This window comes from Staurois parvus, unplaced genomic scaffold (assembly GCF_062004578.1).
Source record: "Staurois parvus isolate SC_StPar_1 unplaced genomic scaffold, SC_StPar_1.0 ptg000699l, whole genome shotgun sequence".
In the NCBI taxonomy this organism is placed as follows: Eukaryota; Metazoa; Chordata; class Amphibia; order Anura; family Ranidae; genus Staurois; species Staurois parvus.
Genome location: NW_028318495.1, coordinates 503,947 through 518,706, shown reverse-complemented (window position 1 = coordinate 518,706; position 14,760 = coordinate 503,947). Strand labels below are relative to the sequence as shown.

The following is a 14,760-nucleotide window of genomic DNA, read 5'->3' as shown; positions in this document are numbered from 1 at the left end:
GGTGCCATGGGGGGGGGTTGGGGTTTCGTGTATTCAGATATTCTATATTGGACCCATGTAACCCTTTTTTTTTTTTTTTCCCTTTTCATGTCCCAGAAATGGTTAATGCAAATCAGTACCATTAAGGGGAATATCTAGATAATCTATAATAGACCCACGTAACCCTTTTCCCTTTCTAGATATTCTATAACAGACCGATTAAAACCTTTATTTTCTTTTCCTCTCTTAGACATGGTTAATGCAGAACATGCCATGGGGGGAAATATCTAGACATTCTGTAAGGGACACATGTAACCCTTTGCATGTCCCAGAAACGGTTAATGTAGAGTAGATGCCCTTAAAGGGAACATCTAGATATTCTATAATAGACTCATGGAACCTTTCTTTTGTGTAGCCTTCCCCTGACATGGTGTATGTGGAGTAGACACCATAGAGGGGAGTATCTAGATATTCTATAATAGATCCATGGAACCTTTCTTTTGTGTAGCCTTCCCCAGAAATGGTTAATGCAGTGCAGATGCCATGGGGGGAATATCTAGATACCCTATAAATAAACCCATAGAACCTTTCTTTTGCTTTGCCTTCCCCAGAAATGGTTAATGCAAGGTAGATGCCGTGACTAGACATTCTATAATAGACCCATGGAACCCTTTGCATGTCCCAGAAATGGTTAATGCAAGGTAGATGCCATGGGGGGAATAGCTAGATATTCTATAAGGGATACATGTAACCCTTTGCATGTCCCAGAAATGGTTAACGCAGAGCAGATGCCATGGGGGGAATATCTAGATACCCTATAAATAAACCCATAGAACCTTTCTTTTGCTTTGCCTTGCCCAGAAATGGTGAATGCAAGGTAGATGCCATGGGGGGAATATCTAGACATTCTATAAGGGACACATGTAACCCTTTGCCTTCCCCAGAAATGGTTAATGTAGAGCAGATGCCATGGGGGGAATAACTAGACATTCTATAAGGGACACATGTAACCCTTTGCCTTCCCCAGAAATGGTTAATGCAGAGTAGATGCCATGGGGGGAATATCTAGATACCCTATAAATAAACCCATAGAACCTTTCTTTTGCTTTGCCTTCCCCAGAAATGGTTAATGCAGAGTAGATGCCATGGGGGGAATATCTAGACATTCTATAAGGGACACATGTAACCCTTTGCATGTCCCAGAAATGGTTAATGCAGAGCAGATGCCATGGGGGGAATAACTAGACATTCTATAAGGGACACATGTAACCCTTTGCCTTCCCCAGAAATGGTTAATGCAGAGTAGATGCCATGGGGGGAATATCTAGATACTCCATAATAGACCCATGGAACCTTCCTTTTGCTTTGCCTGCCCCAGAAATGGTTAACGCAGAGTAGATGCCATGGGGGGAATAACTAGGCATTCTATAATAGACCCATGGAACCCTTTGCATGACCCAGAAATGGTTAACGCAGAGTAGATGCCATGGGGGGAATATCTAGACATTCTATAATAGACCCATGGAACCCTTTGCATGACCCAGAAATGGTTAACGCAGAGTAGATGCCATGGGGGGAATATCTAGACATTCTATAATAGACCCATGGAACCCTTTGCATGACCCAGAAATGGTTAACGCAGAGTAGATGCCATGGGGGGAATATCTAGATACTCTATAATAGACCCATGGAACCTTCCTTTTGCTTTGCCTGCCCCAGAAATGGTTAACGCAGAGGCCATTAAGGAGAATATATATATCGTTTGGCTTCGGCAATGATTGACAGCTAAGCAGCATCAAGGAGCCCACTTACCCTTTTTTTGCTAATACCTGCCATTGGTGTTCCTCCAGCATCGATTGGCGGGCGATTAATCACGCGGCGGGAGCGCTTATCAATAATCATAACTATAGATGCATTGACATGTCTCTATATTATTATGATCATTATTAATCTGGAAAGCAAAAGTGGGCACAGTAACCCTTTCCTCATCACATTTTTTTTCCCTTGGACGTGACGGCCGGATAGCAAATTCTTCTTCTGCTAGTCGGGTAAAAAAAAAAAAAAAACCCCACCAGCACAGACACACACACCCCTCCCCCATCAATCTTACCTTATGGAGAGAGTGTGAGGCTGCTGCGGCTCTGGCATCGCAGAGGTTATTACAAGTCTATGTCTCCATATTGGCCAGCAAGCTCTGTACATGACTAAGATGTAAGGGACTCTCCATAAACTGTGAATGATTCCACAAAGCAATGCCTAGTGCTCTGAAGGATCAGCTGTGTAGAGGAGACGATGTGTGCTATCATTTTCAGAGGTGTCTTGAAGATGCTCAGGGGGTGACAGGGGAGTTTATTTGTTTATTAAAGCTGATTTTTTTTTTAATCTCTTCTTCATTCAGCTTGCTGTAGTCCTCCTCCATGCAGACGTTCTTCCTTTTTGCAGAGTCCTGTGGGTCAGAGCCCCTGCCTTCTGAATCCTGACACTGGAACCACAAAGTGCTGTTTATCTGCCACTTTCCTATCCTTTCCACTTGTGTGTAGAGGGTGACTTGTCTTTTTTTTTTCTCCCCCTTTCTCAGGGGTTGTTTCCTATTTACCCCCCCCCCCCCTAGTCTGCATGTTGAAATGACTTTATGACTTCAATGCAAGGAATGGACTGACCCGTGTTGTTTTATGATCATAGAGGGGCGATTTATGGGTGTCTCGTACTTCTCAGAGAGAGCAGGGGGTTAAAAAAAAAAAACAAACCTAGAGCCATCACCTGCATTGTCTTCATCTATCATTGTGGGAGATTGACACTGGTGAGAGACGCAAAGCTTGCAGGGGATTGTTTCTGGGATCCACAGTTTTTGGGTCTTGTGTATGTTGACATGAGTGTCTCACCTGCCCACCCTTTTGCTTTTCTGTCTACAGTTTGGCAGAGGAAGAAGTGAAGACTGAGCAGGAGGTGGTGGAGGGCATGGATGTCACAACTCGATCTAAAGGTGAGGACCGTCCTTTTTCTGGTCTCTTCTCAGTGTGGAGATTGCTATCTGTGTACGGCTTGTTGTGTATGTGTTATATTTGGATTGCTAGGCTTGGGCTTTGCAGAGTTAGCTGCTTTGCTGATCTGTATACACCAGCATGCTCACACACATGTAAGATGGGACCAGGGTTGCTTCTCTGGGATGCCAAGGGGTGGAGGGGGGGGGGAATGTTTTTCTGTACCAAACTCACTTCCTGTTGGTGGCTTTCAGACACCTCAGGAATCCTCTGTTGGCACTCATTCTCCAAAATATCTAGAGCTAGAGAAAGAGTGGTGCTGTTGCCAATAGAAACCATCAGACATTTATTTTTATATGAAGATGTAAGGATTCTTATTGGCTGTGTGTGTTATCCCCGCTTATTGTAGCAGAGTATCAAACTGATGACTATACAAATACATAGGGGATTCAGGTAATATTAAATACGTTGGTTTATAGCCGTGGTCTCCAAACTGCGGCCCAAGGGGCAGATGTGGCCCTTGGTTTGCCTTTATCTGGCCCTTGGACATGATTCCTCCCACTGACACCAATTATGTGGTTCCTATTCCTTTCACTGACACTAAGGATGAGAAAATGTTCATACCAGTGACACCAAAAATGGGGCACTATTGCTCCCACTTACAGTATTGATAGGGCACTTTTTCTCCCACTAACACTCAACGGGGCGCTATTCATCCCACTGACAACCTCGATGGGACACTAATCCTTCCACTGACACCAATGATGGGGCACTTTTTCTCCCACTAATACCATCAATGGGGCACTATTCATCCCACTGACAAAATCGATGGGACACTAATCCTTCCATTGACACCAATGATGGGGCACTGTTCCTCTCATTGACACCAATGATTATTATTACAGGTACTTATATAGCGCTGTCAATTTACGCAGCGCTTTACATATATATTGTACATTCACATCGATGGGGCACTATTCCTTCCACTGATACCAATGATGGGACACTTCCTTCCACTGACACCAATGATGGGACACTATTCCTTCCACTGACACCAACGATGGGGCACTATTCCTCCCACTGACACCAATAATGGGGCACTATTCTTCCCATTGACACCAATGATGGGACACTATTCCTTCCACTGACACCAATGATGGGGCACTATTCTTCCCATTGACACCAATAATGGGGCACTATTCCTCTCACTGAGACCAGTGATGCAGCACTTTTCCTTCCATTCAAACTAATAATGGAGTACTATTCCTCCCACTGACACCAATTATGGGGCACTATTCCTCCCATTGATACCAACAATGAGGCACTATTCCTTCCATTAAAACCAATGTTGGGCGACTGTTTTTGCCCACTGATACGGTGGCATTATCTGCTCCCATTGGTCACAGTTCGGCCTCCCTAATGTCTGAAGGCCAGTAAACTGGCCCTTTGCTTAGCAAGTTTGGAGACCCCTATTTTATAGGATTCCTGCGCTGAGAGAGTATGCAGGCTGCAGTCAATGACCTTCTGAAAAGGCAGTGTTTGGCTGCAATCCCTATAATAAGATTTTATTTCCTGGAACCGGCATCATCTAGAGTTGTCACATGCATGCTTGTTTCAGGTTAGCTGTTAGAAGTATTATATTGCACAGCATACCCATACATGTGAAGATCAGGCCATTCCACGCAGGCTGCCCATACATGTGCAGATTGAACCCTCTGAGAATTGGCTTTCTGGGCTGGGTATGGGTAGCCTGACCTGGAATAGATTTGGCCATCCATGGTGAGCTGATAATGGGGTCTGTAAGCATTTGCCAAGCATCTACAGTATATGTGAAGATCAGGACATTCCACTCAGGCTGCCCATAAATGTGCGGATTGAACTGTCTGAAACTCCGCCTCCCCAGCTGGGGGTAGGCAATGGGCAGCCTGACGTGGAAGAGATTTGGCCATCCATGGTGAGCAGATTCTTGTCTCTGTAGGCATTTGCCAACCATCTACAATACATGTGAAGATCAGGAGATTCCACTCAGGCTGCCCATACATGCGGATTGAACCATCTGAGACTCCACCTCCTCAGCTGGGGGTGGGCAATCTGACCTGGCCATCCATGGTGAGCAAATTTTTTTTGGTCTCTGTAGGCATTTGCCAACCATCACATTGGAAGCATCATATGGGAGCTGCGTTTGTGCAATGATGGCCTCTTAAACGTCTGACTTCCATGGTAGGTCACCAGCCCGTGCTGGGAAAAGGCTTGGGTGCCGAACAAGTAGTAGACCCTTTACAACTCATGTCCTTATTGAAACTGCAAAGTTGCTCATGGATAGGCCTAGTGGCAAAAGAAGGCATATCCACTGGAATACAGATATGTAGTGCAGTAGCTTGATGTTTTTAGGTGCCCTATATAAGTTAAATATTACCTTCACGTCTGCCACGGCCTATGGAGTTAAGGGTTGACTGGCCGCCTCTGGTGTGCCATTAGAATGAGAATTTTTCCATTTAAGTGCGGAAATCCTAAGACAAATTTATGCAAGAGAGAGAAAGGCACCTGCAGGCCAGAGGTCAAAGTTGTTTGAGTCAGTTGAGTCTTGGGCAGTCAAAATATTTTATACAGGTTGGATACCGACCTCAGACTTGGGCCTAAACGTGAGAGTAAAGTTTTCCTAAAAATAATTTATGGGTCAAATACTAATGAATGGAGTAACATCCCGCACCGTGAAAGTATGGTATATTGAGGGCCGGTGGAAATGCTTCAACTCAACACAGGAATACAAGGCGGCTTCTTCTTCCTGCAGTTCCATTCTAGGCCTAGGAGCTGTGACCACGGGTTGTCCTGGCAGCACAGCAAAAGCCTTCCTTAAGGGAAGTATAGAGACCAGGGCTGGGACAAGTGGTGGGCAGAAGGGACAGCTGCCCTGGGCGCAGTGGGGATTTGGGGGTTGTGCTAGAAGGTGTTATTTGCAGAAGGGGGGGGATTTATACTAGAAGGGCAGATTTCTGTTAGGGGTATTTGAGGGGGAATTTGTGCTAGTCGGGATGATTGGGGGGATTTGTGCTAGTGATGGAAATCAGGAGGGGGTTTGATGGAATTTATGCTCAGAATCGAAATTTGGGGGGTAGAGGATTTGTGCTGCAAGTGGGTAGATTTGGGGAGGTAGAGGATTTGAGCTGGGTGGGCGAGTATGTACTGGAGGAGGGGGAATTTTTGTTTGGGAAGATTTTTGGCTTGCAAAGGGAATTTGTGCTTGATTGTTGAGGGGGGGGGGGGGATTTTTGCCGACACATATGCTTATACATATATGATAGAGACTACCACTTTTGACCAGGAAGACTCACTGCCTCGCTTTCTTCCTTGTTGGCAGCTGAAGCCTTCATATTCTTCTCATGGAAGGTTTACTTTGATGGTGCCCTCTTGGTGCTGTTATATCTGTATATACCTGTGAAAAGATGATGATCCCACCCACAAGGTTGGTTTGAGGACCACCTCTCTGTATGTCAAAAAGCAGTAACTTACACTTGGCTTATACTGATATCCCTCCTTTATGTATTTCAACCCCAAAAGACCGAATGACAAAGCAAGGTTGGAAGTCTAGATGAAGGTAGTCTGATAAGGAATTGTCTTTCCCCCTTGGTTATACCTTTTATGATGGTGCAGCCCATGAAGGTTCTCATGGAGGTCTACAGTTGTGTCTTCCTGTGTGTGTTACCACATGAAGCATTCAGGAGGCTAAACATAGACGTGTAATTGCGTGCCTTTCCCCTGCACATGTGCTGTCCTGTGTGTGTTCCTGAAGCTTAGTAATATACCAAGAATGTATTCATCTCAGGCTGAAGAGTGTAGTGGGCCTCTCGGCTCACCAATTTTTTGGCAAGAACAACCGACTGGATTTAAAGCTGCTCTAATATATGGTGTTTGGAATCGGAAAGGTTAAACGGGCACGGTGGCCATTGTACGCCATCAGTGTACACTTTTACTTTCAGGGGCCTTTTCTAGTACTCTGATCCATTTAGATTGCCATGGAATGCCTTGATATGCAAATAATAACCAGTTTCTGCGGTCGCCAGCCCTTCTGCCTCAAAAGTAGTATTATTGGCTCATCACGGTGATGTGTGGTCTCAGTAACCAAGAGAAAGGCTCTGCAACCATGGAATTGGTGGTATTGTCCCTGGCTTCTCAGAGCCTTCTACAGGGGATAACAATAGATATGCAAGCACGTGGAGGTACCCACCATACTGAATACATTTATGTATACAATATCATTGATGCCCAAAGGTGCTTGCTGTGGTGCAATGAGAACACTTTAATAAATGAGGCGCAGTGCTTCCAGCCTTCCCAAATGTCTCCATCTCATCACACTCTCCTAACATTTTCAATAGGCCCTTCATAGGAATTAATTGCCATCAGAAGGGTAGAGAGAAGGCCAGGAGCAGATCTTTTCTATTTTATGGAGGGTCATGTTGGAGGGTGTGATATCCCAGTGGTGAGTGCAATCAGAAAGGTATAGAGAATGCCAGTAGTAAAGTACTCCCCTATGGAGGGTCAGGTTGGAGGGTTTGATATCCTGGTCCTTAATGTAATCAAAAAGAGTTAGAGAATGTCCGGAGTATTTTCTGCCTTTACAGAGGGTCATGGTGGAGAATATGGCATCCTGGTGGTGAGAGCAATTCTAAAGGTAGAGGGAAGGCCAGCAGTAGAGTATTTTCTACCTTGTGCAGGGTCATGTTGTAGGTTCTGGTATCCCGGTGAGGAGTGCAATCAGAAAGGTAGAGAGAAGATCAGTAGTAGAGTATGTTCTACTTCATGGAGGGTCGTGTTGGAGGGTGTGATAGCCCGGTGGGGCATGCAATCAGAAAGGGATAGAGAAGATCAGTAGTAGAGTATGTTCTACTTCATGGAGGGCCGTGTTGGAGGGTGTGATAGCCCGGTGGGGCGTGCAATCAAAAAGGGATAGAGAAGATCAGTAGTAGAGTATGTTCTACTTCATGGAGGGTCGTGTTGGAGGGTGTGATAGCCCGGTTGGGCGTGCAATCAGAAAGGGATAGAGAAGATCAGTAGTAGAGTATGTTCTACTTCATGGAGGGTCGTGTTGGAGGGTGTGATAGCCCGGTGGGGCGTGCAATCAGAAAGGGATAGAGAAGATCAGTAGTAGAGTATGTTCTACTTCATGGAGGGCCGTGTTGGAGGGTGTGATAGCCCGGTGGGGCGTGCAATCAGAAAGGGATAGAGAAGATCAGTAGTAGAGTATGTTCTACTTCATGGAGGGCCGTGTTGGAGGGTTTAATAGCCCGTTGGGGAGTCCAATCAGAAAGGGATAGAGAATATGAGTAGTAGAGTATGGTCTGTTTTATGGAGGGTTGTGTTGGAGGGTGTGATAGCCCGGTGGTGAGTCCAATCAGAAAGGGATAGAGAATATCAGTAGTAGAGTGTGTTCTATTTTATGGAGGGCCATGTTGGAGGGTGTGATAGCCCGGTGGGGCGTCCGATAGTCCGGTGGTGAGTCCAATCAGAAAGGGATAGAGAATATCAGTAGTAGAGTATGTTCTACTTCATGGAGGGTCGTGTTGGAGGGTGTGATAGCCTGGTGGGGCGTGCAATCAGAAAGGTAGAGAGAAGGTTCTCCAGATTCATCTGTAGCCATTCGCACTTTTCTTTTACTCCAAAGAACTGCGGGCCTTGTCTTTCCCGCCCCGCGTCCCACCTCTTTGTTTACGTGAGCTGTGTGGCAGGAATGACCCCACCTGCAGCTTGTTGGGTGCAAGTTCAGCTAGAGGGGAGTTTGGAGGACACAGGAGCTCATGTCTAGTGAGGAGCAGAGAATTGTTTGGCTTTATGGAGTGTAATATATCCAAGAGGTTGGTTTCTCCAGGCAATGCAGACAGTTCATCTTGCAGGCACATTTTTGTACATCAGGCCGCACCCTGTAATGTTTGTCAGTCATTTCTTGTATTGCAGTCTCGCAGCATTACTAGAACCTTTTCCGTTCAGAACAAAGTGAATGCATTTAATTCAGCAGACCTCAGCGGTGGACGGGGGCTAGAACCGTGCCGGGGGGGGGGGCGGCTTAGCTCATTTTTTGTACTTCAGGGAGGTGATGTTTTTCAGACACCATTTTGTTTACTTCCTCAGCAGAGTCCTCAAAATGGATCGGTGGAGGAATGTTGGCAGAGACGTGCCGTGGTGTCACAATTTATTGTGCTCTGGGCTTATCTGTTGACCAGCCGGCACATCTGGGATTTCAGGCTTCTGCTAACAAATGGCCAGTTTATTTTCCACTCCAAAATTGTCATCAAAGAGACAAGGTATTGACTGGTGTGTGCTAATGAGGACAGCAGGAGCCGGTTCCCACGGAGGATCCTGTAAATACCCCCCCTCGGCCTTGCAGTTTGTGAATTTGGGGGGTTTCAGATGCTACTTTCATCTCAGAGACGGATTTCTTAAAGCTGATCTCCAGGCAGAATACAAAGCAAACACCAACCCAGCTCTGCCATCATCAATGCACCATTAAATGCATTTATTATTGCATGCAAACAGTGTATGTATCTGAATGTGACCCAGTACCCCCTTCTTGGAGTCCCTGTGCAGCAGAGCTCAGAATGGAAGAGGTGGAAGCTGCACAATAAGCCTAACGAAGGACATGTTGATAGAAGGAGACAGACTACTGCTTCTCCTTCACAGGTTGGGGGAGGGACAAGACCTGCAGGCGTTAGGGCTCCTTCACATGGGCTTTGCTCTTTTTTTGAAGAGCGATCTGCGTTCAGGTCATCCTTCAGAGTCAGTAGGTGAGGAGGGGTTGTATTGCCACCTTACCGCCTGCTTTAAGCCCTTTGACCCCACACCAGCACACCCCAATCGCTTGCATTGCACGTGTTTGTGGGGCACTTGTAGAGCGGCCCAATTCCCTTGAATGGTTCGCGAGCATTTGGTGGTTTTGAGCAACAGGGGATATAATCCCTGACACGGCTGTGAAGCTAGGCAAAGCCGCTGCAGCATGTGTTCACTTTGGCTGCTGCTTCTGTAGCTAAGGGGGAGCTGTTGGGGGCAGTAAAACTGCAGCTCAACCATTGAGTTTTATTGCCCCACCAAGCCAGTACTCAAGTGCAGCAGCAAAAAACCAGGTCCCCTCCCTTGACAGGGAAGGTTTTGCTTTCGCTGGATAAACAGAAATACAACTAATCCCTCTTAGATTGTAAGCTCCCAGGATCAGGCCCTCCTATCCCTCTTGTATTGATCTGTATTGTCTCCCGTTATATTGTAAAGCACTGAGCAAACTGTTGGCGCCATAAATCCTGAATAATAACTACTACTTTTTGACAGGTAAAGCAGCTTTGTATTTCATATGTGTTAGCTGTTTGCCTGGAGGTTAGCAGATGGGCATTAGTACCCCCCCCCCCCCCCAACTCTGCAATGGATAAATATCCATTGAATGAGTTTCTGTGGGTGGGCAGCATTTCATTCTACAGCCTGTTGTTTGCTTTTCCAGTCCTGAGAAACTGTTAATGCCTATTAGCAATCATAAACACAAATCAGCACAAGGGACATTACTTGCAGTCAGTAGGATGTGTCCCTTCTGCTGCTCTCTGAAATCTTCCTCCATTAATCCCCTACTGCCTTCCCTTCCTCCTACCCATACTGCCTTCCCTTCCTCCTACCCCATACTGCCTTCCCTTCCTCCTACCCATACTGCCTTCCCTTCCTCCTACCCCATACTGCCTTCCCTTCCTCCTTCCCATACTGCCTTCCCTTCCTCCTACCCATACTGCCTTCCCTTCCTCCTACCCCATACTGCCTTCCCTTCCTCCTACCCCTACTGCCTTCCCTTCCTCCTACCCCTGCTGCCTTCCCTTCCTCCTACCCCATACTGCCTTCCCTTCCTCCTACCCCTACTGCCTTCCCTTCCTCCTACCCCTGCTGCCTTCCCTTCCTCCTACCCCATACTGCCTTCCCTTCCTCCTACCCCTGCTGCCTTCCCTTCCTCCTACCCCTGCTGCCTTCCCTTCCTCCTACCCCATACTGCCTTCCCTTCCTCCTACCCCATACTGCCTTCCCTTCCTCCTACCCCATACTGCCTTCCCTTCCTCCTACCCCATACTGCCTTCCCTTCCTCCTACCCCATACTGCCTTCCCTTCCTCCTACCCATACTGTCTTCCCTTCCTCCTACCCCATACTGCCTTCCCTTCCTCCTACCCCATACTGCCTTCCCTTCCTCCTACCCATACTGTCTTTCCTTCCTCCTACCCCTGCTGCCTTCCCTTCCTCCTACCCCTGCTGCCTTCCCTTCCTCCTACCCCATACTGCCTTCCCTTCCTCCTACCCCATACTGCCTTCCCTTCCTCCTACCCCATACTGCCTTCCCTTCCTCCTACCCCATACTGCCTTCCCTTCCTCCTACCCCATACTGCCTTCCCTTCCTCCTACCCCATACTGCCTTCCCTTCCTCCTACCCCATACTTCCTTCCCTTCCTCCTACCCCATACTGCCTTCCCTTACTCCTACCCCTGCTGCCTTCCCTTCCTCCTACCCCTGCTGCTCTAATCTTTGGGTGCGGCTGGGAGTTAATAATGAAAGGCACTCCTCAAGAGTACCCAAGTATGCCCACCCCTTTCCGCCCAGCTCCTCCTTCCATAGAAGCTGTACTATAGCTTTCATCAATGAAACGGGATCTATAAATGGAGGATGCGGACCTTTCAATCATCCACCATTCATAAATCCTGTAGTATGATCTCTTGGCTGGCAAATGGAAAAAAATTATATTTAACGCTAAAGTCTAAGGCTTTTGGGGGTTTAGATCCAGGTCCGGGGTCTTTGGGGGGAGAGCGTCTCCAGTAGACGCCACCTTTATATGCTGTCTGTGGTGTAAAGTTCATGGATCCAAAGTCTGTGCACGTTCTTCGTGGTTTTTTTTGCTATATCTTTGTTTTGTTGTTTTTGTATCAGTAACCATTAATTTACAGTGACATATAAAGTATCAATTGTTTAGTTGTTCTTATAGGTCTTCATCTGGTGCCAACAGATTACACAGTGCTTTGTATAAGCAGAACCGCATCAGTCCTTACCCTCACAGAGCTTAAAGTCTAAGGTCCCTATCTCACATGAACATATACACATCCTAGAGTCATGTCAGGACCCGGATCTGATCCTGCAACCTCTGTTCTGTCTGGCAGACACCTGAGATGTTGGACAACTCCCTGATTCCTTAGACAACCTTGCCTTCCCATATGGAAGAAAAATATATTTGAAATATATTTTAAAAATATTCTTCCCAAATATATTGCCATATATTTGAAATGCTACAATTTTGCCCATATGCAATATATTTCAATGAATATATATATATGTATGTATGTATGTATGTGTATATATATATATATATATATATATATATTGCATGTTGAAATGCGTTTTTATTTCAAAATGTTTTTAAACATACATTTCAAATATACTGTATGCCTTTAAAAATACATATCTACATTTTTGGAATACATTTACAAATATATGGTAAAATGGCTTTTTTTCTGTTAAAAAAATGTTTAAGAATATATTTTTATAAAAAAATTTTTTTGAAATAAATATATTTTCTAAAATTATTTTCTTCAGATTTTTTTTTCTTTTAACATAAAAAAAAGTCATTTTTACATATATTTGTTGATGTGAGGAGTACCTGGTCGTGGCCGGTTTATGGTGAAATGATGATGTTCTTTCCAGTTCCGGATTATGGCCCCAACAGTGCTCACTGGAACATTCAGGCGTTTAGAAATCCTGCTGTAACCAATGCCGTCAATGTGTTGCAACAATATGGTTGTGAAGGTCTTGAGAGAACTCTTTGCTTTTACCCATCATGAGATGTTTCTTGGTAATGAGACACTTTTTTTATAGGCCATTAGTTTTGACTGAACCCGCTGATATTAATTTGCACTGACAAGGGGCAGGATTGCTTTCTGATTACTGATACATTGCAGCTGGTGTCTTGGCTTTCCAGCAACTGGTGTCTTGGCTTTCCATGCCTTTTTGCACCTCCCTTTCTTTGTGTGTTCAATACTTTTTCCCTGTCATTCCATTTTATTACACATAACTTAATTTTTGCTTTCTTTGTATGTATGGGTTGCACGGGTTGTTACCGACATGTTGTGAACATTTAATGTCAAAAACACCTTTAGAAATATATTTACCTAGACTAACACATCAGTATTGAACACGTCACCATTTCTCTAGGTAAATATATTTCTAAAGGTGCTATTGACATGAAATGTTCACAACATGTCAGTAACAACCCGTGCAATCCAGACATACAAAGAAAGCAAAAACAAGTAAGTTTAGAAATTAAGTTATGTGTAGTAAAATGGAATGACACAAGGAAAAAGTATTGAACACACGAAAAAAGGGAGGTGCAAAAAGGCATGGAAAGCCAAGACACCAGCGGAAATCTTTCAGTAATCAGAAAGCAATCCTGCCCCTTCTCAGTGCAAAATAATATCAGCGGGTTCATTCTCAACTGATGGCCTATAAAAAGGTGTCTCATTGCCAAGAAACATCTCATGATGGGTAAAAGCAAAGAGCTCTCTCAAGACCTTCGTAACCTTATTGTTGCAAAGCATTCTGATGGCATTGGATACAGAAGGATTTCTAAACATCTGAATGTTCCAGTGAGCACTGTTGGGGCCATAATCCGGAAGTGGAAAGAACATCATTTCACCATAAACCGGTCACGGCCAGGTGCTCCTCGCAAGATTTCTGACAGAAAAGTGAAAAGAATTATCCCAAGAGTTGTCCAAGAGCCAAGGACCACTTGTAGAGAGCTTCAGAAAGACCTGGAATTAGCAGGTACAGCTGTTTTAAAAAAAAAAAAAAAAAAAGCAATGCACTCAATTCATTTTAAAGGGGGTGGTTCTTTTCTATACCCATTGTATATGTGCGTGTGTGTGTATATTTATTTTCCGCATTAATGCAGTTCCGGCACTGAATATGTGAAATGGCAAGGGGTGCTGGGGTGTGCTGGAGGGTCTATTGATTCTGGGGGGGTCTATTGATTCTGGGGGGATCTATTGTTGCAGGGTGTGTGGGTGTGGGGGGGAAATCTCTTGATGAAGGAGGGGTCTGTTATTGCTGAAGGGTCAATAGTTGCCGGGAGGGATCTACTATTGAGGGAGGGGGTCTGTTGTTGCTGGCTGCTAGAAGATCTATTGTTGCTGGAGTGGGTCTATTGTTGCTGAGGGGGGAGGGTTGTATTTTGTTGCTCAGGGTGCTTTTGTTGCTGGCAGCAGGGGATCTATTTTACTGCTTTTTATGCTATCATTAGAAAATTCCATACAAATTTCTCAACGTCACAAAATGATTCTGTATTCAGTATACTAAAAAGGGTAGTACTTGTAGGTGTGTAGGCGGTTGAACCAAGGGATGGTGCTCGTAGGTGGGCAGGGGGCGTAAACAGACGGTGACTTGGAAGGGGGGAGTTCCTGCACCTATTCTATTAGGGGAAAAAAAGTGTGTGTTTGTATGTTTGTGTCCGTCCCCACAGGCTTTAAAAGTCATCATGGTGGCCTGAAGCATTAGGCCCTTTTCACACAAGCTTTCCCATCCACCCTTTTTTCAGGAGGACCTGTTTGGAAGCTCCATGCAAGTCTATGGGCAGATGAATGTAAATGGACGTGTATCCGTTTACATCTGCTTACCATTGAGCCCATTCAAGTCCGGGGAAAAAAAAGGTAAAGGACAGCGACCTAAATGTGACAGGTTGGAGGTAGCCTGATGTAAACCGATGAAAACCTAACTGCATCCGGCCGCCCATACAGCCATCATGGGTTTTTC

General features: G+C 45.3%; 2 protein-coding genes across 13 annotated transcripts in view; one reads left to right on the top strand and one right to left on the bottom strand.

The window, feature by feature from the left end:
* NCOA3 (nuclear receptor coactivator 3) overlaps positions 1 to 2,475 on the bottom strand; it is a 220,737-nt gene extending 218,262 nt beyond the window's left edge. The window contains exon 1 of the mRNA XM_089653111.1: positions 2,090 to 2,475. The gene's annotated coding sequence lies outside the window, so the exon portion shown is untranslated. The remainder of the gene's footprint in view (positions 1 to 2,089) is intronic.
* Positions 1 to 14,760, top strand: part of ZMYND8 (zinc finger MYND-type containing 8) — a 132,526-nt gene that overhangs the window by 28,466 nt on the left and 89,300 nt on the right. For 8 of the 12 annotated variants that reach the window (XM_089653117.1, XM_089653125.1, XM_089653126.1 and 5 more), the window contains one exon: positions 2,892 to 2,962. In XM_089653117.1, the coding sequence (XP_089509243.1) occupies positions 2,892 to 2,962 (71 nt within the window). Of the gene's footprint in view, positions 1 to 2,120; positions 2,191 to 2,226; positions 2,780 to 2,891; positions 2,963 to 4,938; positions 5,070 to 14,760 lie in introns of those variants that run through there. The other 4 variants (XM_089653122.1, XM_089653120.1, XM_089653121.1 and 1 more) reach the window with 4 other exon arrangements.